This window comes from Centruroides sculpturatus, unplaced genomic scaffold, assembly GCF_000671375.1.
Source record: "Centruroides sculpturatus isolate CEXI.00-Female unplaced genomic scaffold, Cexi_2.0 scaffold1040, whole genome shotgun sequence".
Lineage (NCBI taxonomy): Eukaryota > Metazoa > Arthropoda > Arachnida > Scorpiones > Buthidae > Centruroides > Centruroides sculpturatus.
Window position 1 is genome coordinate 88,191 of NW_019388358.1, and position 25,516 is coordinate 113,706.

At 30.5% G+C, this 25,516-nt stretch overlaps 1 protein-coding gene across 3 annotated transcripts in view; it reads right to left on the reverse strand.

Annotated features, from left to right (window-relative positions):
• Positions 1-2,331: 2,331 nt before the first annotated feature.
• LOC111616897 (DNA/RNA-binding protein KIN17-like) overlaps positions 2,332-25,516 on the reverse strand; it is a 33,258-nt gene continuing 10,073 nt past the window's right edge. Inside the window, exons 1-13 of one of the 3 annotated variants that reach the window (XR_002755340.1) lie at positions 22,181-22,271; positions 18,863-18,979; positions 17,467-17,561; positions 17,290-17,333; positions 15,738-15,903; positions 15,553-15,661; positions 11,972-12,056; positions 11,454-11,505; positions 9,954-10,122; positions 7,231-7,299; positions 4,417-4,617; positions 2,430-2,570; positions 2,332-2,349 (exon numbers count right to left, since the gene is read on the reverse strand). Coding sequence is in view for 2 of the 3 variants with exons in the window: in XM_023358253.1 (XP_023214021.1) it covers positions 2,502-2,570; positions 4,417-4,617; positions 7,231-7,299; positions 9,954-10,122; positions 11,454-11,505; positions 11,972-12,056; positions 15,553-15,661; positions 15,738-15,903; positions 17,290-17,333; positions 17,467-17,561; positions 18,863-18,976 (1,173 nt within the window). In the remaining variant the exon portion in view is untranslated. Of the gene's footprint in view, positions 2,350-2,372; positions 2,571-4,416; positions 4,618-7,230; positions 7,300-9,953; positions 10,123-11,453; positions 11,506-11,971; positions 12,057-15,552; positions 15,662-15,737; positions 15,904-17,289; positions 17,334-17,466; positions 17,562-18,862; positions 18,980-22,180; positions 22,272-25,516 lie in introns of those variants that run through there. The other 2 variants (XM_023358253.1, XM_023358254.1) reach the window with 2 other exon arrangements.

A 25,516-nucleotide genomic window follows, 5' to 3' on the forward strand; every position in this document is an offset into this window, starting at 1 on the left:
AAACAAATGGTGTATCACGTGCATTGTAAAATGTGGATCTGAAGAATTACACCCGCTTTAATATTAAACTGATACTTAATTTATTAAAACAAATTATATAGTCGACACTACAACGAATATCGCTAATTAAACAAACTATTTTAGTGGAATCGAAATACATTTTATGTAGTATCGGTTTTGGTTCATTCGTTTATGGCAACGTGACACTTGGGAGATCTGCCGAAAAGGAATGCCTCCAGGGAACTCCCCTATTTAGGTGATACTGATGTAAGGTGATAAAGAAACCCACTGGTTTAGGTGATAAAGAAACCCACTAAAAACTTCGACCGATCCGTTAGCCATATACGAACCCGCGACCAACTACCAGTGTCCAGTGTTTTTATCCACTCGGGCACTGGTGGGCCACCAGATTTTTAAAAGTTTCATTTACTAAATTCAGTCGAAATTTTTTTTTTCTTTTCTTCCTCATTTTATGCCTCTTCTTTCCTGATTGGTATGTAATGCATCATTATATGTTAGCAGCGTTGGTAAACACAAGTTTTAAATACTTTGAAATAAGGCAATAAACATTAAAACGGGGAGCTTTTCAATGTAGTTAAATACAGAGATACGACTTTTAGGATTACCAATATGACCCAAAGAAATGATTAAATTTAGCACAAATTATTACGTAGAAGTATTTTAATCTGCAAGTTGTTGCTTATTTATACATTTGGACTTTAGTAGGAGAGCTGTACTAAAAAAATCCAGCAACCAGTTGCGTAACTTTCCCGGCTGTTATGAGATTTAAAAAAAATAACTTTTATATTATTATTTATTGTAAAACGTCAAAAAACTTAATTTTGGGGTTAGAAACGAGTTTTATATTTTAAAAAATTGTAAATGATAATCATTAAAATCATTTAAGACCTATCCCACTCGAAGTAATGAAGGAAAAGCTAAAGAAATGACACGCGTAAACGGTTTTTCCCTTTATTTTGACAATATATATAGGGAAAAAACTGCTGTAGCTTGATACAACACTATTATTTATTGGCCAGCAAAAATTGTGTTTTGTGTAAGTAAATTTTGGTCTAATAATGACAAGCTCAAGACACTCAAAGCCTTCCAAAATATCTATAGCATTGTAATGCTCAATATCAACAATTTATTTACAACTTCCAACAGGCTACTTGAAGTGAGAAAAGGTACAGCACTTTGTAATATATTTCAACTCATTATGAAGAAGAATGATTCAATAGGCTGATGCAGACTGTGGCACGCAACCATAAAACCTACAAAGCCCGTCATCTCAGTGTCTATAAGCTGGCAACAGTTTCTAGATTCTCGAAGGCTCGTCAAATACTGTTCAAGAATGTTTCTGCAGTGTCATAATTCCATTTAGAAATAGTCACTTTCCAACCTTTGCTATATTCTTCAAATTGATTACCTCAAACAGCCTGAATATATATTTGTTTTTCATAAATAAAATATTAGAGATCATAATTAACATGACCACATTGAAAGCCATACGGAATCTTCAACGGAACTGTGGGTTTTTGGAACTGTAGAATTCTACCCGTAAACTTGTGTGCGACTCACGTAGTCATCTTACCTGCATGAACCAATAGATGTCGATTGGATTTTATCAAAAATCAATGACATTATGGCACTGTTGGAGAGACGTTGCCATTTTATCGGTTCCTTGTCTTATGTTCTCGTGCATCGATGGTGTTGCCGTCACAGTCGCCTCCAACTTGAACTTTCGTGTGTCAAAATTACATTGCTATTGCTCGTCCTCCCAAATTTTAACGACATTTTTCCAGTTTTCTATTGAATCAAAGAAAGTCAAAAAGGACTGCAGACAAATCCATTTAAAAAAATTCAATGTAGGTGTAAACTATAATATAACATTAAAGTAACTAGTGTGTACTTTATTTTTCAAAAACATGGTTTACACAAACAAATTTTGGGATGTCAACATTTAAAATCTGAAATCTTCGTGACCCACTTTATTTGGAATTGGGAATGAATAATGCGGATGTCAGTTGTCCCCTAATTTTGTACAAGAATTCTAAAATTGTGTCAAAGTGTTGTAAAATGTTGAAACTGGACTACAGATACATTACCAATCATTTGTAAACAAAAATATTTGTAATAAAGTACAGAATTTAGACTAATTGTTTTGTTTACAATAGAAAATGTTATTCTATGATTTACAAAATATATTTTTTCTATTTTTAGTAATTTACTTTGATCCAATAACTGAGTAATGATCTTAGATGTATTTTTAAGATAGCATTTGCTGTTTATTCAGTACAGTTTGGCCTTCAACAATAATTTCTAAGTTCCCAGTTTCATGGACTACATCTTCAAAAAATGATGAGGACATATGATAAAATAATAATTTATTTTTAGAAAATATTACAAAATGGAGAAAAAAAAAATACCACATAATAATTTGGAATTCGTTCTTCCCTAATGTCGTATTTACAATATTCCTACGTACGTAAAAGTAAATGTTATGAAGTATGTAACTTCGAAAAGTCTTCGTATGCAATTCCTTCAACGACTCTGCCTCTCGAGGGTCCCTATGAAATAGAATGATTAAAGTACATCATGGTTAACTTAAAATACCTCAAAATTTTTATGAAATTATTTCGTAATTTTCATTATTAATACAGTAGGACCACATTTAATGCTAAGGTTAGGTTCCGGGAAATGCTGTATGCATCGAACAGTATACATGAGATGTAGAATGGTTGTTGCAATGATCTAATTCTCGACTTGTGCACTTTCAACTGCCTTACAGAACTGTTGCAAGAGATGCCATAATGCATCTGATCAATTGTGGTGTGGAAGGCCAGTGGAAAAGTATTTCAAATTGTTCTTTTGGGACTGCTTTCACAGACAGATGTTTGGCTTTGTGAGAATTTTCTTTACAGATAGGATGTAATCTCTAACTTTGCAACTTTTTATTAAAAATATGGAAAATTGTATCTCATTAGTTGGGTTACATATCAGCTGAATATTTTGTGAAATGATAACTACTGCTAAGTATTTTTGATGTATTTACATAACTAATTTTGTTTATATGCTTATGTCCTTATTGCATCAATTTAGTCAATCTGTTGTTAAAAATACTTATATTTGTCCCTGTTGAAACAACACCTGCAATAACCAAGATGGTTAAGATTTCGGTTATTGCATTAGGTGACTCTACCCAGAAAATTTTTTGGGGTCTGTCCCTGCTCCTAGCCAAACCCATGTTGGGTATTTTTTGACTCTTTCTGCCCTATGAGCATGAAAATGTCCTCTTAATGCTTATAGAACAGAGCTGAACTGGGGGTTCCTCCGTCTGCCTCATCCATTAGGAGGCATTTCGAACGTTGTTTTTTTTTCCACCTAATGCACTTAGTTTTATAATGTCCAGTTTAATTTCCATGGTAATAGAGAAATACTTCTTTATTTACTCCACTGCTAGATTTACTATTATGTTTTGGATGCATTTTTGAAGCACCAATGGTTAAAAAGTTTATAAAAATTGCAAACAATTGCTAAAAATACTGTTAATCCATAATTATTAACTTCAATGCCACCTCATGAGCATCAATGGGACCTCAGAATTCATGCGAAAACAAAAAATGACGATACACAATAAAATTAAGCCAACATTAATTGATCGGCACACTTATTAATCTAATCAGTAAACACTTTAAAAGTCCCAGATTAACTTTTTTACTGATACACGATAACACAAATCATTTAATTTCATAAAATACGACTGCCAACTTTTTAAATTATCACCAAATAAAATTATCATTATCATGTAAATTAATGGATTTAAAACTGTAACTTTTTAAAATCATTGTACCCCCTTATATAATTAATTCAAAATATATTTTTGAACCATAAGTCTTACAATTTACATGATTTTTTTAAGTAAAAAATAATTACATTACATAACAAAGATCTTTGCCATTGACAAACAGTAGATCAAATGTTCTCTACTTCACAACTGGGTACATAGGTAGACACTGGGCATCTTTAACATCACCCTTTATTCAGGAATATCTTTTGGACATAAGCCCCACTTCTGTTGGCTTTTTCTTTAAGACATTTAGTAAAGAGGTACTAACTAATACACATCCTTTTTTAAAATACATATATTTACAGTTAAAATTTCCCTACAGTGCACTGAACAGCCTGACAGCTTGAAAATATGAATCTACTCTGAAAAATAACACCTGATTAATTGAATTTCTATCCGTGTTGTTTGAAACAATAAGAATTAGAGAAATGCATTAATTGCGGGAGTACTGTATATTTGTGATACTGTACTAAAGATATCTACCATAATTTGCTGAAATTTAACATTTTTTAAAACAAATCTACCGAAAAACACAAAATATTCTAATAAATAAATTATTAACTTACGGATGAAATTTTTATAGTAGCACAAAATTTATCTTGCTGAATACTCTGAAGTATTCCTTCGCATCCTCTGTATGCTCCGTTCAGTATTAAAACTTGTTTTCCAAATGCTGGAATTACAGTTTCTAAGTGCACTTGATCCAATTTTAAAACATCTCCTCCATCTAACATTTTAACTATACCCACATATTGATTTTTTATGTCCTGTAAGTAAAAACAAATATTTTTGATTACAAATGTATATATATTTTTTGATTCTAATGTTAAATAATGAAAAGTATAGGGTACTTATGTAAAAGAAGTAAATTGATGGATGTTTTATTAACAAATTTAATACAACTCCTAGACAAAAAAATTAATTATTCATCTAACTCAGGGCTGTCCAACTGGCGGCCCGCCAAATAATTTTTACGGCCCGCGAGTACATTTTACTATGAATATATTTATGTTACTAAATTATTATTATTAATATTAAAATTATTTTACTATGTGAAAATTTAAATCTAATTTGAATTTAAAGTAGGTACTATTTAGTTTGCGTAACTTCACTTAACCTGGGTGAATACAGCAGTAACCTTCTTGGCCCCCGAAATGATTGGTGAAGAAAATATGGCCCGCGGGCTATGATAAGTTGGACAGCGCTGATCTAACTGAAAGTTTAGTGTACATTTTCTCACGAACAACACAGAGTACGAAACTTTTTTGGACTCTACATAAACAATGTCTATGTATATTTATTATACCCATTAATCAGACAAATTAACTCAAACGTTTTTTATTACAAATGGAAATGAAATGACAAAAATTAGAATAATAGTTTGACCATGACAAAAAATTAGAATATTTGCTAAATGTGGATTAAATATAGGAAATACAACAAAATAAGCTTAATATTTTTCAGCGTCGCCTTTTGCCATAATAAATGCTCACAATCTGTCGGGCATGGTGCGGATTAATGCTTCGCATTCGTTTCTGGTGACTTAGTTCCAAATGTGTTAAATGTACATCACTAATTCCTCTTTAGAAGTTGACCACTGTTCATTAAGTCATTGTTTCATGACTCCCCACAAAACTTCAATGGGTTTACGTCTGGGGAATTGCTTGGGCAAGGCAAGATTGCAATCTGTCATTTTTGTAATCAACATATCATTGACTTTGCGGTATGAGAGGATGCTCTATCTTGTTGAAATAGAAATGTTTTCTCAATTAAATCCTCTGCTGATGGTGTCATAAATGTCTTTATTTAAGATATCTTGATAAGTCTGTGCATTGACACGTTCTCGAAGAATGCACAGTTGTCCTATGCCGTTAGCATTCATGCATCTCCAGATCATGACAGATGATGCAAACTTCACAGATCTCTTCATACAGTCCGTTTTGAAAGCCTCTTTGGTTGTTCTCTATACACATGGGCCTTGGTCACCACAGGAGTGATAAAACAGAGATTTGTCACTGAAAAGAATGTTATTCCAGTTGTCTTGTTCCACATGAACCTCTCTCTGCACCATCTGCCACTCGCTTGTCATTGCTTTTTCGCTAGAGATAGCTTCCTCTTGGGAACATGGAAGTTGAAGTGCAAGTCATGCAACCTTCAGCATGTGGTTCAGCTACTAACGTTACTTCAGTTGCTTTCCATTGTGCATGCAAATGTTTAACGCTCTTAAAGCAGTTTTGCACGACAATCTTTCTCAAGTTTCTCTCATCCCTTGCAGGCATTACTCATTTACATCCACATTTCTGGCATTTATTAGTTAAAACTTGAACACAGTTTTGTTGTTTCAGTACTCTACAGACTGTTGGCTGCGAACATTTTACATAATTTGCAATTTATTTTTGTGTTTTTCCTACTTTGTACAGGCTATGATAATATCTTTAGTTCTGTCACTGATGTCGCGCTACACTCCACATTGTACTGTTATACTGCTCAGCAATATAAAAATTTGCATTACAATATAGTTTTTTATGGGTGTTTATTTGGCTGTTTTTGCTAATATTCTAATTTTTTGTCATGGTCAAACTGTAATTCTATTTTTTTGTCATTTCATTTCCATTTGTAACAAAAAAACATTTGATTTAATTTGTCTGATGATTAATGGGTATAACAAATATACATAGACGTTGTTTATGTAAGGTCAAAAAGAAAAAAGTTTCGTACTCTGTGTTGTTCATGAGAAAATATACACTAAACTTTCAGTTAAGTGAATATTCTAACTTTTTGTCTAGGAGTTGTACTTTCAAATTCAAACTGTTGTGAACACCAAGCCTTGCAAATATTTTTTATTTAACTAGAAGGAACACAATTGTTATTCAAACTATTGCAGGATTTGTTTGTATATGGCAATGCAACACCTGGGTATTCAGTTTATGCTTCTTGGGAGAACTTTCTACAAGGAATTGGCTCTTATTTCGGTCTTACAAATGTGAAGAAATCTGGAAAATGCCACATGTCTGGCCTGTTGTGGAGTGTGAATTCACAACCAACCACCAATATTCAGTTGTTTTATCCAGTCTGCCACTGATGAACTAAAACTATTGCATGACAGCTTGACAGTTGCATAATAAAGGCATTAACCTGCTACTTTGAAGTTGTTGGATTTGTGCATGGGTCAAATTTTCAAATAAGGTAATTTGAGCAGGATATAAGGTCCCAGTTCTCATCATTAGTGGGCATGAAATAAATTAAGTGTCATTTGACAGGCTTTATTTCATAAGTTTTCATTTTATAATTAAACATATTTGTAACATGCTAAGGTATGTTTTTATGGTATTTATTAAAGTATTAAAACAAAACATAAATAGTAATTATAGAATACTTACTGTTATGACACCTTTCTTTTTGTAGTATTTATCTGACATTTTCTTTGTTATCACTTTTACAATAATTCCCTAAAAAATAAATAAAAAATACTGTAATATTATAATATAAAAAAATAATCAGCATATTTTTATATATATATTTATATAGAGGAGCAGCAACTACAATTTACATGCAACAAAAGCTTATAAAATAGTAATAATTTATTAAAAGCATTACAAATTTCATCATATTTTCATAATGTTGAAAAATTTAAAATAAAATAATATTGTCAGAATAGCATATCATTTTTCTGGTATTTAATAAGGAAAAGTTCAACAAAATAGGCAAATCAGAAGCTGGCCTTCTCTTTACAGTCCTATATATATATAAAACAGTCGATTCTGCTTAATTGGAACATGCTGGGATTAATCAATTTTGGCATGATTAAGAGGTTGCCCCAATTAAATGAACTAATAATAAATTCTAAATTAAAATATGTAATATGTAGGTAAAAAAATAATAATTAGATACTTATTTTAATGCTTTATTAAACCAACATAAAGAAAATATTTGTACTATAAATTTGCCAGATTCACGATGATAAATAATTGATTTGCATCATGCTTGTGTTGCCAAATATTAGTAGTGAAGTACGCAAGGGTTGACCATTTGATCCGTTCATGATTGAACAATCTTTCCTTTCTCCCTTTTTAGTTAGAATGTGCCAGATTTGTCTAAAAGTCACCTTACAGCTTTTCTTTGAGCACAGTTTCCTTTACTTGGCGATGAGCCACTTTGGTGAGAGCGTCTGTATAATCCACCAGCTCCAGATACTGGTCCCAATGATCAGATGGCTGCTGTCCTAGTCTAGACGTAATCATGTATGCAGCACTTTATAAGGGCTTCCACAACTCTAGCTGTCTTCCAACTTGGATGAGAAACCTCAAAAAATTGTCTGGGTGTCCTTGGTCCAATGCAGATGGTCCAATCCAGAGCAGGGTCAGTAACTCACATTCAGGTCTGCTTCAGATGGTCCTGGTGCAATATATCCTGTTATACTGACCTCATCCGGAAAAACCGACTCGCTCAAGTGAAAGATAAAACTGCTTTGTCACCACCAACCATTAGGCCTACACAACATTAGTGTAAGTAGTGTTGACATATTTTCGAAAAGTCTCTAAAATATATCAAAAACTGCTAAATTCCATTTCTGCTACAGTCCCAATTAAGCGAAAAGCCGCCTCAATTAAACGGAATCAACTGTATTTATGAATATATTTACATAATACTTATTCTGCATAAAAATGTAAAGACAATTGTTAACTGAAGATTCAAATTTTAAAATAGCTATTATAATTATCTTTAAAGTATGCTTGAACAATTTCAGTGTAGACAGGGTTCGTACAAGTAATTCCACCTGTGTTTTCTGACCAATTATGACATTGTTCCACGACCTAATAAGTTCTCTGCATTTTTCCTTTCCATTATGTAATATTTGGCCAAGTGAATTTAAGCCCAATTTGCACACAATTATATAAATTTTTTTTTATTAAAAAACACTTTATTTACTTCTTACAAAAAACGAAAAACTTCACTTAAAATTGATTATTTAATTAACTATGTCATTTCTATTGTTTAAAAAAATTTCATAATTTTATTTAAATTACTTCATAAATTTTATTTAAATAAAAAAAGACTTGTATTGTGTTGTAAAATTGAAATTTTCTTAGAGCAAGGAGGTGGAAAATTCAAAATAATTTAAATAGAATAAATTGTGCACTCTGTGTGAGGGAGAAATTGTTTATCGTGTGCTATTTTTGGTCCAGCACAGACCCATTCAAGGTCACTACATTTCTTCCAATCCCTCCCTGAAACTTGTAATGGGAGTAGCAAAGTTTTGACAGAAAAGCAGGCCATCATCAATGGAGTTTTTAAAAACCCGACTTTAACTCTACGGTAATATTTTAATATACTACTTGAAATTCTGTGGGCCATCTGAAAATGAAAATTTGCAGTTAGAGAGAAAACATATCACAGATCATCAAACTGTCAAAATTGACAGGATATGATCAAATTCCTATAAAAATTCCTAAATCTTTATAGGAATTTTATTGAAAAATTAATGATTATGTTAAGCATTTACTAAAAATTAGGCCAGAAATCTATTTGTAACCTAATTACTGACTTTCCCGTGTATTAACATCATAGAAGAGGACATAATGTACCTATTATTATTATTTCTGTTTTTATTTTACACAATTATATTTTTTTTATCATCTAAGAGATACAATTTTACATTTATTATGGCATTAACTTAAACAATGTAAATGCTTTGGGTTACATCTTAAACATCTGATTATTAATATATATCTATAACAATGCCAGATTCATTATCAGGCTATAACCTGGTTAATTAAATGTATAAATATGATAGAATTTAGACTAAAGATAGGTGGTTATGTCAACATCTTATATTAAATTCAATCATTAGGCAGGATGCTAACCTGCAACTTCTGCTTACTGTGCAGATGTGTTGTCAATTATGCTACCCAGACATCCTTCTGATCACCACTTCCAGACTAATTAATTTAGATGCAACCACACTTCTCTGTAGCACTTGGACAACTTTAAATGTACCACCATGCCAGGGTAAAAGGTTAATCAAATAGTAAAGCAGGCCTGAATAACTGTTTAAAAAAATCTAGTCTAAAATCCATCAAAAATTTAATAAAATTTAACTTACTGGTGCAAGCCAGTGATCTTTTCTATTAATTTTTTCTTTTCTTTTTTCTTGTTCTTCAATAATTTCATCCAAGACATTCTTTCGCTTTTTTGCCTCATTACTCTGTTTGTTTTGTTCATCATTATTATTATTAGATGACGATGGTTTTGATATTAACTTACTAAGCGGTCTGTAATAATTAAACTACATTTTACAATTATTACAAAAGAAAAAGATTATCTGGCTTAAATATATGAAGATTTCAATAACAATTTATCTAAGAAAAATATGAATTATATAATAAAAATATAAAACGTTTTTAATAACATATTAAAAGAATTCTGATATTTAAATATCTTACTTGTGTAAATAATATGAGAAAATAATACACACAAATATGTTTAAACAATAAATGTAAATAATCATAATTGCTAATTACCATAGTATTATTTTTTATTTTATTTAAATGTCTTTCAAGGTTAAATTTAATCAACGATTTTAACCTGCATTTTTAAAAATTTTCTGCAAATATATTCAAGATACATAATAATGCCTGGATTGTAAAGCTCTGAAGTTAAATAGCAGGGGAGAAGCCGAGTTGGAAATGTTCTTTTTGCAAGATACATTTGCCTGCCCACCAAACCATGCAAAAAAATAAAGAATTTAGTATTTGAACTATTCAGTCACCTAACCTGTCAGAATATCATTTCATCTCAATATTGGAGAAACTATCTGAAAGAGATGATATTTGCTTCCAATTAGGAACATATTGATGCTGCAGAGATCTGTTATGTGTACCAAACTAAGAATTTCTTTTAGAGATTGCAGTGTTTGTAGCAAGTGTATACAGTTGAGATGACTATGTTGAATAAAATTATTTCATTTTACTAAATTCAACTTATCTTTTAATCTCCTTTTATAGTTTAATTTTTAAAAAAAGTTATATGGAAGAAAATAATAAATTGTGAAAAATAAAAAAACAATGTTACCTCTCATGGTTGTCATCAAATATTGGAATGTGCTTAAAAAATAAATGTGAAGTTATTTTATTTAAATTGGCTATTTTAATAGGGAATAGTGACATATACTAAATTATTAACATGTATTCCAAAACTCAACACTAAGAGAGTTTGGAACATACATCTTTTATGTAACAATTTAAAGATGTAAATGCCACAAAATGTTTTAGAGTTATATAAAATATAATTACAATATATAAAATGTAATTCTTGAAGAATTTACTGACATGTGAGTGAGTATTATTGAGTGATTAAGATAAAGTTTGAACAATTTTACTTAATTCAAATTGGTAAATATGTTTTAATAAATATGTTAAGCATAATTAACATGTTCATTAAATAAAGTTAGCCTATTTAACAAAGATTTTTCTCGATGTATTAAATTTTTAAAATATTGCATCTTTTAATAAATTTTAATAAAGATTCCAAATTATTATTTTATATTAAGATTACTTTCTTAAAAATAAAAACATTTTTAAGAATAAATATTACATCAACTTACTTTGCCTTGGGTATTGTCTTTTCTTTAATTTTTTCAGTTAATGAAAATGCCACTGTAAGAAATTTAAAAACAAAAGTAAGTATTCCGATTTGTTTTTATTATAATTTTATAAATTTAAGAATTAATAACACAGGTATGTAGTGCTTAATGATGGACTGTATACACAAGAGGCCCCATAAGATTTTGAAAAACTTGTATTGTGCATTGTTACGGTAGCATTATACAACTCATTAATGCATAAACAGAACTGAAGCACAGCCAAAAAGTTTACTACATAAACTGTTTGGCTATGCTTTCAATATTGACTCTGTTAAATCCAATATGCATTCCAAATATTTCCATATTTTTATCTCTATGTAAATATGAAGAATCTAAATTTAGTTATAAAATGTAAAAAAATGAAGAATTTTATACACCGATGAAAGATTATTTTTTTAATTACAGATAAATTTAAATTCTGAAGTGCTTATTTCTAACAAGTAAACGATTTTTTAAATAAAAATTTAATTTAGAAATACCTTTCTCTCCTTCGCTATCTCTCTTTAGCTCAGAATAACTAGCATCATCATCATCATCTTTCGTGCTCCCTTTATCTCTCTCTATCTATAATATACAAGATTTATATACATTAATTTCTTTTATATTCCTTATAAATTAAATAAAATTATATATTAAAAATTTAATTTATATTATTGTGACATTGTTATAATGCCAGGCTGCAATTTTTAATCCAATTTTAATTTAAAAAATTATGTGACATCCAGGCCAGACTGGAAGTTTATACAGTANAAACCTACACCCCCTATTACATAACATTACATACTCCACGAATGTGAAAATACTAAAAAGTATATGTAGCATACATAATATATATATAGTGTATATTATTTATCTTTTCATCTGTAAAAATCATATTTTAATTTAATTCTAACTAGCAAATAGATTGTATAGTATACTTTAATTAAATAGAACATAAAAATTATGACAAAACATAAGCATTGATTAATTATTAATTCATCAAAAATGATCTGAGTGGAAGTAATGAAAAAGAAAAATAAAGCTGTTATTACAAAGAGAAGAATGGATGAAGGTCAGTTTAGGCGGTGAGAGTTTGAATATCAAGTTACAAAGGCAATTTGCTAACATACATTTGTAAGAAATGTATTCTTACCCCTTGAAGTGGTCGGTATTCTCTCATTTATATCATTATTTATGATCTAAATGACTAATAAAAATCAATATAGTGATTTGTCTATTTTGTAGTTATCAAGTAAGTGTAATTTTTCAAACATTTTTACTTTTTTCAATAAATTATTTATTAAAAATTACTTTAGCCCCCATAAAGCTGTTAAGATCATAAATGCAAGAAACTTAAATATCTTCCTACACTTTTTAAAGTGGTCAGCAAATTGCCTTTGTAACACAAACGTTTGAACTTTTACCAAATAAATGCCGTTGTCTTAATCTTAAAACTTTATTTTCATTACTACTTACTACTGTTCTTGTCAAATGAATGAATAAGTTCAAAAAAGTTTATGGTCTCTTGGTACTGTAAGCTTAATTCCAACAATAAGACAAAGTTTAATAATATTAATATGTATGATGATAAATGGTAATTGTCAACTTAACCAAATTAATCTCTAACAGATAATGACCACTGTTCGGCTTTTTACAACCTGCCCTTCACCCTATTCCTATTTTAAGCCAGTCTTATTCAATGCCTATGGTCAAAATTCATCCTCTGAAAAAGTATTTGAACCGATTCTTTATTTTAGTTTGAAAATATTTTGTATGTAATTAATACTTTCAGAATATTGAAGGCTTTTTGTAAGGTAGGTTATGGACATCAACATCTGTTATTTAGAGGTAAATATTATAGATGTTCTATCTGAAGGGTCAGAAGAATGATTGTAATGATAGATCAATATGATGCACAGCAAACTGAAACATAAATTTCTTATAAGAAAATTTAAATATCATATTTCAGAAGGCTTTTAGATATTCATCAATATTTAACTTTAGAAAAAAATGTATAAAAGGTTAGGAATCAAGTATCAGATATTGTGCAACTGAGATGGTTATTTTGTCAATCTAGTCATACTACTGATTGTACTACAGCCCACTTTAGAGTTATGCCATTCCAATGATATCAATGGTTTATATATTATTCTGGATGTCTTGTTTTCAGAAAACAGAATCAATGTATAAGTAAAAATTTTGTTTTCTAAAGTTCTCACTTATACAAATTTTATACACCTTCTATGTGAGCCTTTTCAAATGCATTTGAATATAAATGTGTGTGTGTGTGTGTGTGTGTGTCAATCATTGAATCAAGAGAAAGATGGGAAAGATAATCAAAAGATATGAAACAAGACAAAATAAAGGCAGTTTAAGAAATTGAATGGAATCTGGCAGAATGCCAGAATCTCAAAAAGAAAATGAAAATATGTAACACTATATTGAGTATTGTACTCTGTACAGCAGCAGTCCCCAACCTTTTTATCTCCGCGGACCGGTCAACGTTTGATAATTTTACCGCGGCCCACTGAGGGGGAACGTTGATTTTTTATATTTTAGATTGATTTAATTTAATAATTTTAATTTAAATGTATTTAAACACGCCTTCAAAATAAAATACAGTTACACCAAAAAATGAATATAATGTGATTTAACATTTTAACTCACTAGAACGCTAAATCAATGAGAACCCTGAGCACGTTTCTTTGTAACGCGACAGTTCCATCTGGGGGTAGTAGGAGACAATAACACCCGAAGTGTGTTTCTTATGTCCAGTTTATTTCGTTGTTCCGAGAGAAATACACCATAGTAAATAAAATGGAAATAATTTAATGTTTCTTGGGCGGCCCGGTCCCATTTGATCCACGGACCGGTACCGGTCCGCGGCCCGGGGGTTGGGGACCACTGCTGTACAGGACCAAAACATGGAAATATCAAAACTAGATGCAAAATATATGCAAACAAAATAAACAATTAAAGAAATGATAGGTACAAAAGTACTGATTATTGATAAAATCAAACAAAAAAGAGAGATGGAGAAAGAGAGAATTTGAGAAGTGGGGAAAGAAGGAGACATCAGAAACTGATATGTGTCTGTATATAGTACACACAGTATCCGGCTTATGATAATCCAATCTTACAACACTATTCATAATAAATCTGGTTCTGACATACAACGGTGACCAAAAGTTAAGACGTGATGTCAGTGTAGCAGGTGCTGGGAGTGTAGGTATAGGACACAAGTTGGAACTACTTTTTGTTATTGTTGTTTAGTGTGGTATAGGAATACTGTGAAGCAAGCAAGAATACCACGTTGAGTGTTATAGTGGTACGTTGTTCTCGCATTAGCCTGTGCTTTCATTACATTAGTGTATGGTGCTTCATATCTTTTTGCCTTTTATTCTACTGTAAGGTTTGAATAAGGTTCATTCTACTGATGGCAGTGTGTCAAAGAAAAGGAAAGCCACTGTGATGGAAGTGAAATCAGACAGTAGAGTACACAAAAGGGAGAAAGGAAAGATGTTTAATGTTAAGAACTAACTTATAATGAAATCCAACTTACATCAAGCTGTAGGAACAAATCTCTCTCATAATTCAAAAACTGCCTGTGTATATATTTAAGTTTGTAGAGAAATAGTGATTGTATTAACATATATCACAAAACAAGGAAATTTTATAGTACTTCAGTCTTCCCTATTTTGCTAATATTCCATTCTATCCAGCTATTAAACATTTCTGGGAAGAACACTGATAAATATTTAATTGTAATAATACGTAATGCATTATTTAAACAATATTACTATAATATCTGTATAACAAAACTAAACGAATTCTTAAAAGCTTTTGCTTTGAATGGTGTTTCAAATTAAGTTTGATTATATTTATTATTATAAGATAAAATCTATCTTATAATTTTGTAAAAATATTTAATATTTTTACAAAACAATTTCATAAACATATTAGTAATTTTCTTATTAGTCATATTTAAAATCCTTATAATTTTTTAAAACTAATTCTGTTTAATTATTAATTAAAAGTTTGTTCATATATAACTATATAAACAAAATTTTTAAACAAAAACCTGCTTTTCTATAAATTTTGCTATCCTCTCTTCATCATCTAAATTCATTTTTTCTTTTTTTGCTAAAGCTTCTTGTCTTCTTATTGTTTCAGGATCTCGATCTATGTAGCTGAACGTAAATATTGAATATTGTTAAATGACAGAAATAAAAATACATCCTAATATATATAAAGACATTTAATTACCTAATAAACCATCCTTTATCAGTATAATCAACTACGCAATGTCCTTCTCTTCCTAGCCATTTAACAAAATCTGTTAATGTTTCCCATCTTGTAGCATTCATGTGAAGATGATGTCGGTCTGAAATATATTCCTGATATACCTGATTTGCATGTACTCTTTTAGTACCTGTGAAACAAATTAAATTCTATTAATTTAATTAATGTTATTCTCTATTCTAAACTAAAAATTTCAATTTTATAACTAAACAATATCAACTGAATTACATTCCCATATCATAGCAATCTTAACAATTCATAATAATATTAAATTTGTTTTAACTGATATGTACATAACACAGCTAATGTGCTTTTTACAGTGGTGGACTTATGGACTTACTAATCTGGTTAAGACACCTGACTATTGGATGAACTTTTAAGAATGTGCTTTACTTTGTTTTCGAATTTATTTTCAGTTGTTCTATTTTTTTTTCATTTTATTGTTTGCTCCATAACAATATGTTAATGAAATAAAATGATCAAGCATCAAACAAACTGAATATTGGAAAGAACCAAATCAGTTATTGCAATCTCAATATCCAGTTTTCGATAATTATGATCAATGTGTTCATAGTTTTGATTGTTCTGGATCCGGAATTTAAATTCATTATCCAAATATAATAATGTAATCTAACATTTTATACAGTAAAATATTAAATAATACAATACTAGTTTACATATGCAGATAAACTTTTTCAATTTATGTGCTATCTTAGTGGAAAGCAGCCCTAAATGCTGTTCAGTCACAAGCCAAATCATATCTCTGAGAGGTTCATGCCAGCTGCTGCTATTTGAATGGTACTACATCTTATAGTAAGTCTTTTTATGCTGGCCTTCCACTTTTTCAAGTATTATGTCTCTTTTTAATGACAATTCACTTCATATTAAATCTATGGTATATAAAATCAATTTAATAATGCCACTTAAAAGTTTGATGTTGCAACTGTGTTTGAAATGATAAATAACTATTAGAACTTTTCTACTTTGCATAAAATATATCTGAACATTTAATTTACCCACTTATTAAAATTCCATATAAATGCTTAGAAACATTTATAATTCACAGAAAAATTGTAAAACAACTTATAATAGTAAATAAATATAATACTCTCTTGCGAAACTGGTCTCTCAATTATCTGTCAAGCCCCACTGTGTTTCCGTTTCCACAAAAATGCTAGTTACATCACACATCCTGTTTACGCATTTTACTTCTGTGTACAGTACTACATGTTATTGTGAATAAAGAATTAAATGTTAAATTATTGTATCACTGTACATAATTTCATAACAACAAAACAGCACAAAATAAATCAGTACCAAAGAATAATAGGTCATATCATTCACTGTCTTTAGACAATTTTACACCATATACTCTTAGTAATATGGCACTCCAATTTTCACAAGTAACAGGTTACTTGTAAAAATTCATCATCTGTTACAAAGAATTTCATCTAGTTATGTTAAAACACATTATACTGATAAATAATCAATCATTTATTTCATTTTAAATACTTACCAAATCTTCTACTGAGTAATTCAATAAATGTGTCTAAAAACTCTCTGAAATAAAAATAAAATTTTATTAGTAAATTTACAAACATATTTAAAGCAATATTAAATTTTATCCTGAAAATTAGTATATTTTAAAATGTTAAAATCAAAATTAAAATAAGAATTTTATCAGAATTCTTACTTTGAAAATCTGTCTATGTATTTATAAGGATTTTCAGCAAATAGTAGTAACTGTCGCTGATGAGATTCTGAAGTTGTATGACATTTAAAGCCGTTCTACAATAAAAAGTAAGACGTTCATTGATAAATTTAGGTATAAATAACTATGAAAATAATTTTAAATCAAATTTTTATATCATTTTTAATCATATAATTAAATAAAAATCTACTTTAAACATTTTAATACTTTTGAAATATGAATTCTAAATGAAAAGAAAATCTTATTTATGTTTGAGAAAACTTGCTCTTAACTTATAAACTCATTTTATAAATATGATGGATGTTAATTATGGTATACTTTTTCAAAATGACTAGAATTTATCTCATAGTCTATTGTAGCAACTTGTTAAAAGACTTTGGAAAGACCTATCCTAAGGCTTTTGCAATTTTATCCCATTTTTGGCTTTATAATCTCATCAGATAAGTATAATATGATGAAAAGATTTCAAAATATTTAAATTATCTATAAAGTAATTTTAAATGTATCTGCCATTTTTTCAACAAATTTCCCATGAGTCAATGCACGATGTTCACTGACTTGTGAGTCACGGAATGTTGTAAACGTGCGGCGCAATGTTAATCAAGGCATATAATAATTATTTCTACCATTCCGTGGTATAAATAATAAATTCATATCAATAATAAATTCCTATTACAAATAAAAATAATTTATTGTTAATTTAAAATCATCACTAGGACACCTCTACTGCCCGTTTTTGGCATACCGTTACGCAGACAGACAAACACGCGTTCAATGGATTGTATAGATAAATTGGGTTGGTCCATAAGTCCTAGCGATTTTTTAAGTGAAAATTTTGCATGAAAAATAAAATGTTTTGGCACTGCGTTTTATGTTATTTGATAGAGAATTATGTGTTCTACAAAATAGTGTGTTTAGTTTTTTTATGCTGATATACTATTTGTTCTTTTCAGGTCAATAAAATGGAAGTGTCAAGTCGACAAAAAAGAGCATTTTTGACACCTTCTGCTTTGTGCGTTTAATTGAGATGACAAAGCCACAGTAGCTGCTCGAGAGATTTGTGAAGTGTAAGGCAAAGAAGTGATGCCTCTTAGGACGGCTCAAAATTGGTTTAAGAAATTCAAAGACAACAATTTCAACCTCAAAGACATGCATCGCACCAGACACTCCATTCAGTTCGATGAGGAGCGACTGAATCAGTTTATTCACGAAGATTCATACCAAACAACAAGGGAATTGGCAGAGATAATGGAATGCTCCCACAGTACCTTAGAGCATCACCTTCACTTAATGGTTCAAAAGTTGAGTGTACTTAAAAAAAACCGCCAGAACTTATGGACCAACCCAATATAACAATTATTAGATGAAAAAATCTTACCTCATCTCTGCATTGTTTTTGACACATCTGGCAGTACCATCGCAATTTTTGTAGACCTTTAGCTTTGATTCGATTGGCAATGGCTTTAGGTGTCAGAGGCTCGTGTTTTGGCATTTTCTGTACAAAACATTATTAATATCAATCAATGAAGTTAACATCTTACCAGAATTTTAATTTATTTGTTGTTATATTAATTAGATTCAATAAAATAAATTATATTATACACTTTATCATTATGAAATCACAGTTAAAATATCTAAATGACAATATATTTTTTCAATAACTACCCACTTTAACAATAAAATATATAATTATTATGTTGATAGCTTTGCTAAATTTGAATTATGTCTAAATTATGCAATTACAAATTTACCATTATTACTGAAATTTATTATTTTATATCCAAGTTACTTGTGTATACTGGTATACAGGTATGTGCCATTTAATCTTACTCCTGTAAGATTATACAGAAGCCGAAAAATTCACAGCCACCATTCTATGTTTAGATACATAAATATTAATGTATTACAGTTGTGTTATGTATAGCCTGTATAAGTAGAAGAATGCACCATACAGATTTGTATAAATGCATTCTATGATGTCACATAAAGACAAAATTTCTTAACAATGTATTTCTTGAAACATCCCTGTCATTAAATAACATATATTGGATGTATAATTTCTGTTTCATTAACTTACATTCCAGTGAATCTCTTCCCCATTTCACCTAATTACATAACAATTATTTCGTATTCACGATGCTCACTCAATGAGCAAGCGTGAGGCTTGGAAAACTCACATCTCAGCACACAAGGCAGAAAACCTACACCCCCTATTACATAACATTACATACTCCACGAACAACCAAGCGGAGCCACTCAAAGCCAGAATAGTTAAACTAGCTGGAAAGAAACACAGAAATGCTAATCTCATTGGGAAAAAATAACCATGCAAAAATGCCTTTCCTTGTCCCAAATCAGAACAGAACCACCACACTCATAACATTTCACCTAATTACTCCTTACACAATAAAAAAAAACAGTAGATATCCTTCCCTTAACTCATACCCTAATTTGGAACAAAAAATAAGAATAAAATTTTACCAAATAACAAGCAATTATTTACTGTGACATCGTCACAATGCCAAGCTGCAATTTTTAATCATATTTTTAATTTATTTCATTTAAAATACAATGGGTGGTGATTGGTTAACCGATATAATCTGTTCAAAGACAATGTTTGCTACCCAAATTGTTCATTAACCAATTATTGATTTACCATAACTTTTATGGGAATTCGATTGATTTGTTCTGGTGACTCCAGCAAAAATAATTATATAATTTCTTAATATGTACATGTAATAACAAACTAAAAGCAATCCCTCCATTTTTTAATGGATGGCCCATCTTTCTTTCTCAGATGCAATTTTCATTACTTCTTTATCTGCTTGAGTCTTTTTATATCTTTCAGAGTCTTTCTAAACTAAGATTGCGCCTACTGTAGACCTGTTGAAGCCATACTGCCTACCAACATTAGACATCTGTACATCTGTCCACTCTCTACCTTGATTATTATCTCTTGCTAAGTTTCTATAGTGAACACAGTTCTTCACACTCCACTCTTTTTTAGGTCCCATAATATTATCAGTTTTTTCAAATAAAAAGTTCAGAAAAAACACAAAAATTCAGAGAACAGAAATCAACTAGTACAAGAAAGGTTATATATACAACTGTAAAAGTCTTGTTCCTTAAACCATTCATAGATAGTAGTAAAATATAGGCATAGTTTTACAAATCTTAAATGCTTCATCACTTCTTGTGTTTGTTCTGTCAGGTGTTCGTTATCCGAACATAAAAATCTTTTGCAAAAGCATTCGTCCTCCGATTTGTTCGCAATCCAAACTGTTTGTTAACCAATCACCCACCGTATATGCTCCTCACCTCAAATTAGTACTGGCTTAACCCTTTACATCATACTTTTTTTTTTAATAATAGTCATGCTGATCACCTTTTGGGGAAAATTTCTGAACTGAAATAATGTGACTTCCGGTGCAAGCCGGAAGTTTTTACATAGTTAATTGGAGCCTTCTGTCCATAAATGTTTCGTATCTGGGGCCATATTCTTGTCACTAATGTCTCGTCTCTTCTTCCAGAGATGAATGACGAGATTTGTCTCTTCTGACGGTAGCAATTCTGGTCACTTTTAACGATCTCATCTTTGTTGTTGACATTACGATTCTACTAGGTTGATTATACATGTTCGGGTTATCTGCACGTGCAACACAGTATAGAATTTTAACCAATGAAATTGTGAAATTTTCGAAAATGCAGAGTACATAATTATAGATCACGTGGTAAGGAAAGCATGTAATTCTGATAAAGTTATGTTTTTTGTTTTGTAATGTTATTACAGATTGTAACGTCAAATTGTCTCTTAAAAAATAAAAATTTTAATAACCTAAATTAGAAAAGTGTGCGTACTTAGTTAAGGAGAAATTTGATGATAATATTTTGAAAAATACTTACAAGAGACAGATAAGATTAACATCATATTCAATAGTTCAGTAATTAATATAGAATAATGAGTGGCATTGCCGAGAAAAATCAGAAGCATTTTTTTCTCTCTTGAAATATTCTTTCCCGAGATAGAGAACATTCTCTAATACAACTGTACAGTGTGAATAGTGAATAGCTAGCATACAGTTGTCCATATTGGATATAACTGAGACAAGAGACAGGTCAAAAGACACCTATCCGCTCATCTCTGAGAGAAAAGACAATCTTCGAGAGAAAAAGTCATCCAGAATCACATTTGTAGAGACGTGACGTTCTCTCGAAATGTAAACAAATGATTAGCAAATCAGCGACTGTCTTGTGACATAGCGATGTGTCTCAGAGACGAGAGACAACGACCAGAATATGGCCCCAGGTTTTTTTTTTTTTTTTTTTTTTGCATCTACTTAACTCCACTCTCGAAATTAGGAAAAGACAGACGGACAGACACGCAGACAGGCGACAGTGGCAATTTATAGGTCAACAATTTTTTCAAATTGCAGCCCAACTACCGAAAATGTAGAAATCGACGGCGAATTTCATGCCTTAAATTTACTGTTAAGTAGAGGTTACTTTTACGTTAATATCTATATATTTATGTATGTACGGTTTACCTAAAAGTAACTTCTACTTAAACATGGATGTTCTGCATTTATTGTGCAGAATATTTTATTTTTATTTAATAAAACGAAGACATAAAGCATACTGAATTTAGAATTTAAGTATAAATATCAAATATTTTATAAAAGGAATATAAAATTCTTACGAAAAGACTTCGAAGATAAGAAGTAAATACCCACTTCCAGGTTTTTAGATCCGTACTTAAGTGTTGCCAGATATTAATTTTTTAAAAAATGCTTATTTACTCGTAAAATTTAAACGTTTTTAAAGTAATAATAATTTGTATATTTCTGAATATACGAAATATAATAATAAATATAAATAATAAAAGAAAGAGTAAAAATTATAAATCTTGGATTTATAGAATATCGCATTCTAAATGCTGATCCGCCATGTTTAGTTCACACGATACCGCTATATTTGCTACGGAGACGGTAATAATTGCGTTCTCGTTATGCGTGTTGCAGTAATTTATATTTAAAATATACCCTGGTATTATATGAAGGCGAATAAAATAAATAATAGTAAGCTTTATGTTTGCAAAGTGTTGGTGTGTGATCTTTATCGCCCGGTCTCCTTCATTGTGCTTGTTTGTTTGTTTGTTTTAAGTTACGGCAACGCAAAACTTGGGAGATCAGCCGACGGGATTCAGCTTCAGAAGGTCTTTTTAAGGGTAATTGGCCCATATTCAGGCGTTACAGACGTGGAGAAAACCCAGAAAACTCCACGTGGTCAGCCCATCCGGGTGAAGCGCGAACCCACGACCGAACCCTCAGTGTTCAGAGAATGGAACTGCTTGGTTACTGGTGGGTACTCCTTCATTGTGAATCTGGATAAACCAATGAAATAGGAAAATGGCTACCCCAGTTTCCATCAGGCTTAGAATTGAAAAATTATAAAAAGACCAAGCATCAAATCAATTAATTAATTATAATGCATTCTTATAAAAACAAATTGATACTCTGCAATTATCAACATTTGCATTGCGTTTATTTCAGAATTAAACTATTTATATTTAGAATTCTGAATTTCTTATTGTTCAATATCGATTTTGCAAACATATTTTAAAGAGAGTTATGCTTAAGATTTTAGTGGAATCTCGGTTCTACATTCCTACGTACCAGTTTTGCATACTTAACATACATATAATTATATTACAGTGAGAACTATTCTAAGAATTAATGCACTGTGGGCCACCAATATCTTAATTAAATAAATTTAACACACAATGAAATTTTATTTGAATGACGTAATGTATTATGGCTGTAAAATCTCGAAATCTCAGAAAGTTTAGGTGAAATATACCTCTTTTATCATATCGCCACGTATTCTGTTGTCTTATGCTGTTAAACCCACAATCCTTTCTTGGTTTATATATAAAACGTTTATTTTTCGAGTACTTTCTTTGAAATACCCTTTGAATCAACGGGCCCATTGGTGGCTGCGTGGATGAAACCAATAAACACTAGTAGTTAGTTGGTCGTGGGTTCGTTCCTCATCGACGTCCTGAGCACGAGTTGTCTGGGTTTTTCTCGTCTCGAATACTTGAATAGGAGTCAATTTTCCATAAAATTTTTCTCGGGAAGCACTCTCCCTGTTTGTTGCATTTCCTTCTCCCTTTAATTCTATATGAATAATTTTGTAAATGGATACTGTGCTGTAGGAATATATATAAAGTACAACTTCGAATTGATTCGTTCTGAAGGTGGTTCGGATAATCGAAAATTCAGATAAGTGGATTAACGTATAAAGAATGAAATTACACGGTAATAGCACAGTATTGTGATCAATGTGTGAGTAATTTATTTGAATCTGTCACAGCATATAGACATTATGTTATTTATTTATAAATGAAATTTAAAATAGAATATACGAGAACATTATTTGAAAGTCAAGAATAACTTTTATAGTATGTAACGTATCATTGAATAAATAGGATTGAATAGAAAAATGAGCTATTCCAAACCATCTTAATGAACAATGTTTTCAATTCTTTTTACGGCTTTCTACAAATACTGGACTTTAATTAATTAATAAAGCTGGATGAACAAGGCAAAGGCTTGCTTATTTCATTTGAAACACGCGATGCTTCCTTATTTGATCGATACTACAAGTGAAGAAGTTACAAAACTGTAGAGAAATAGTTAAACCATTTATGAATAAATGCTACAGAAAATGGCTAATACATGCGTTTATTGCATACTTTATCCCACATTAAATCTCTCTGCTCTATTCGGTGATATATTTTACGAACGATGCGAATTCCACAGACTGAATGGTTTACACAAACGAGCCATGTCATACTACGCTTGGTGTTTACAAATGGTATTTGTCACTCATTTTCTGTTGTTAATTCTCCAATGTTTTGCGACTAATGATAATGTAATCGCTTGTAGTCCGGCTAAGAAATTAGGGAGTAACAACGTAAACGAACCGTTTCAGAAAAGCATGCTTTTACTTGTGGTTTTAGGTATCATAAATATCATGAATTCTGGAAGGAAAACAAAGTTAAATTTTGATCTGCAAACTTCGGGATACGATGGAGAAAATCGAAAAATGGAGAAATATCAGTTCACTTCGAGTATGTTTTTTGGAAAAATTCTACTTAGTTTACTTATATTTATAAGTATTTTGGTGGCCTACGTGTATAGACAGATAAGAGAGGATTCCGATGATTTTCGGGCATTCGTCTGTTCGTTTCTATCCTCTATGTTTACAGTTACGAAGCAATATTGTTTACGTGGATTATTAACGCGGTTGTAATGATCTGTTTAATGCTTCTAGAAAGATTTACGGCATTGTCTGAACAGTTACAATTAGCTACGCACAATCCAATGCTCAAGATAAATGAGATCATTTTAAAGCATACCGAACTGTACAATTTAATTAAACAAATAAACGATAAATGGGCAGATAATATACTTTTTATTTATGGTATATCTGCTTATCTTCTCGCATTTATTTTCTATAACGCAATATTTTTTAATACAGTTCCAGAAATGCGCATATTGTTTTTATGTTCCTCCATATTTGCACTTTTGGTGACTTTAATTTTTACATTTTCCATTTCTCGTTTATTCTTACCGGTAAGTTATTTGCCGTTTCTTTTTTAAAAATACGAATCTGCTTATTGTAATCGATGGTTTGAAATTATCCCGAAACATATACAGTAGACCCCCTACAACACTGTACATAATTCCGTGTTGTACGAATCACTTAGATTTTACCGTATTTGTAAAATCTAAGTAACTCGTACAACACAGAATTCATATAACACGGAATAATCTACAGTGTTATAGGAGTCTACTGTACCTAAGTTAAAACACACCTATGAAACTTTAATTATTTTAATACTACTTCTGCCCTCGCTTAACGATATCTGTACAGTTGAATGTAGCGATTACAAACAGATTCTATTGTATATTTTTTTTAATTAGAAGTTGTGTTTAAAGACATTTTCTAATTTACTTTTCATTTTATT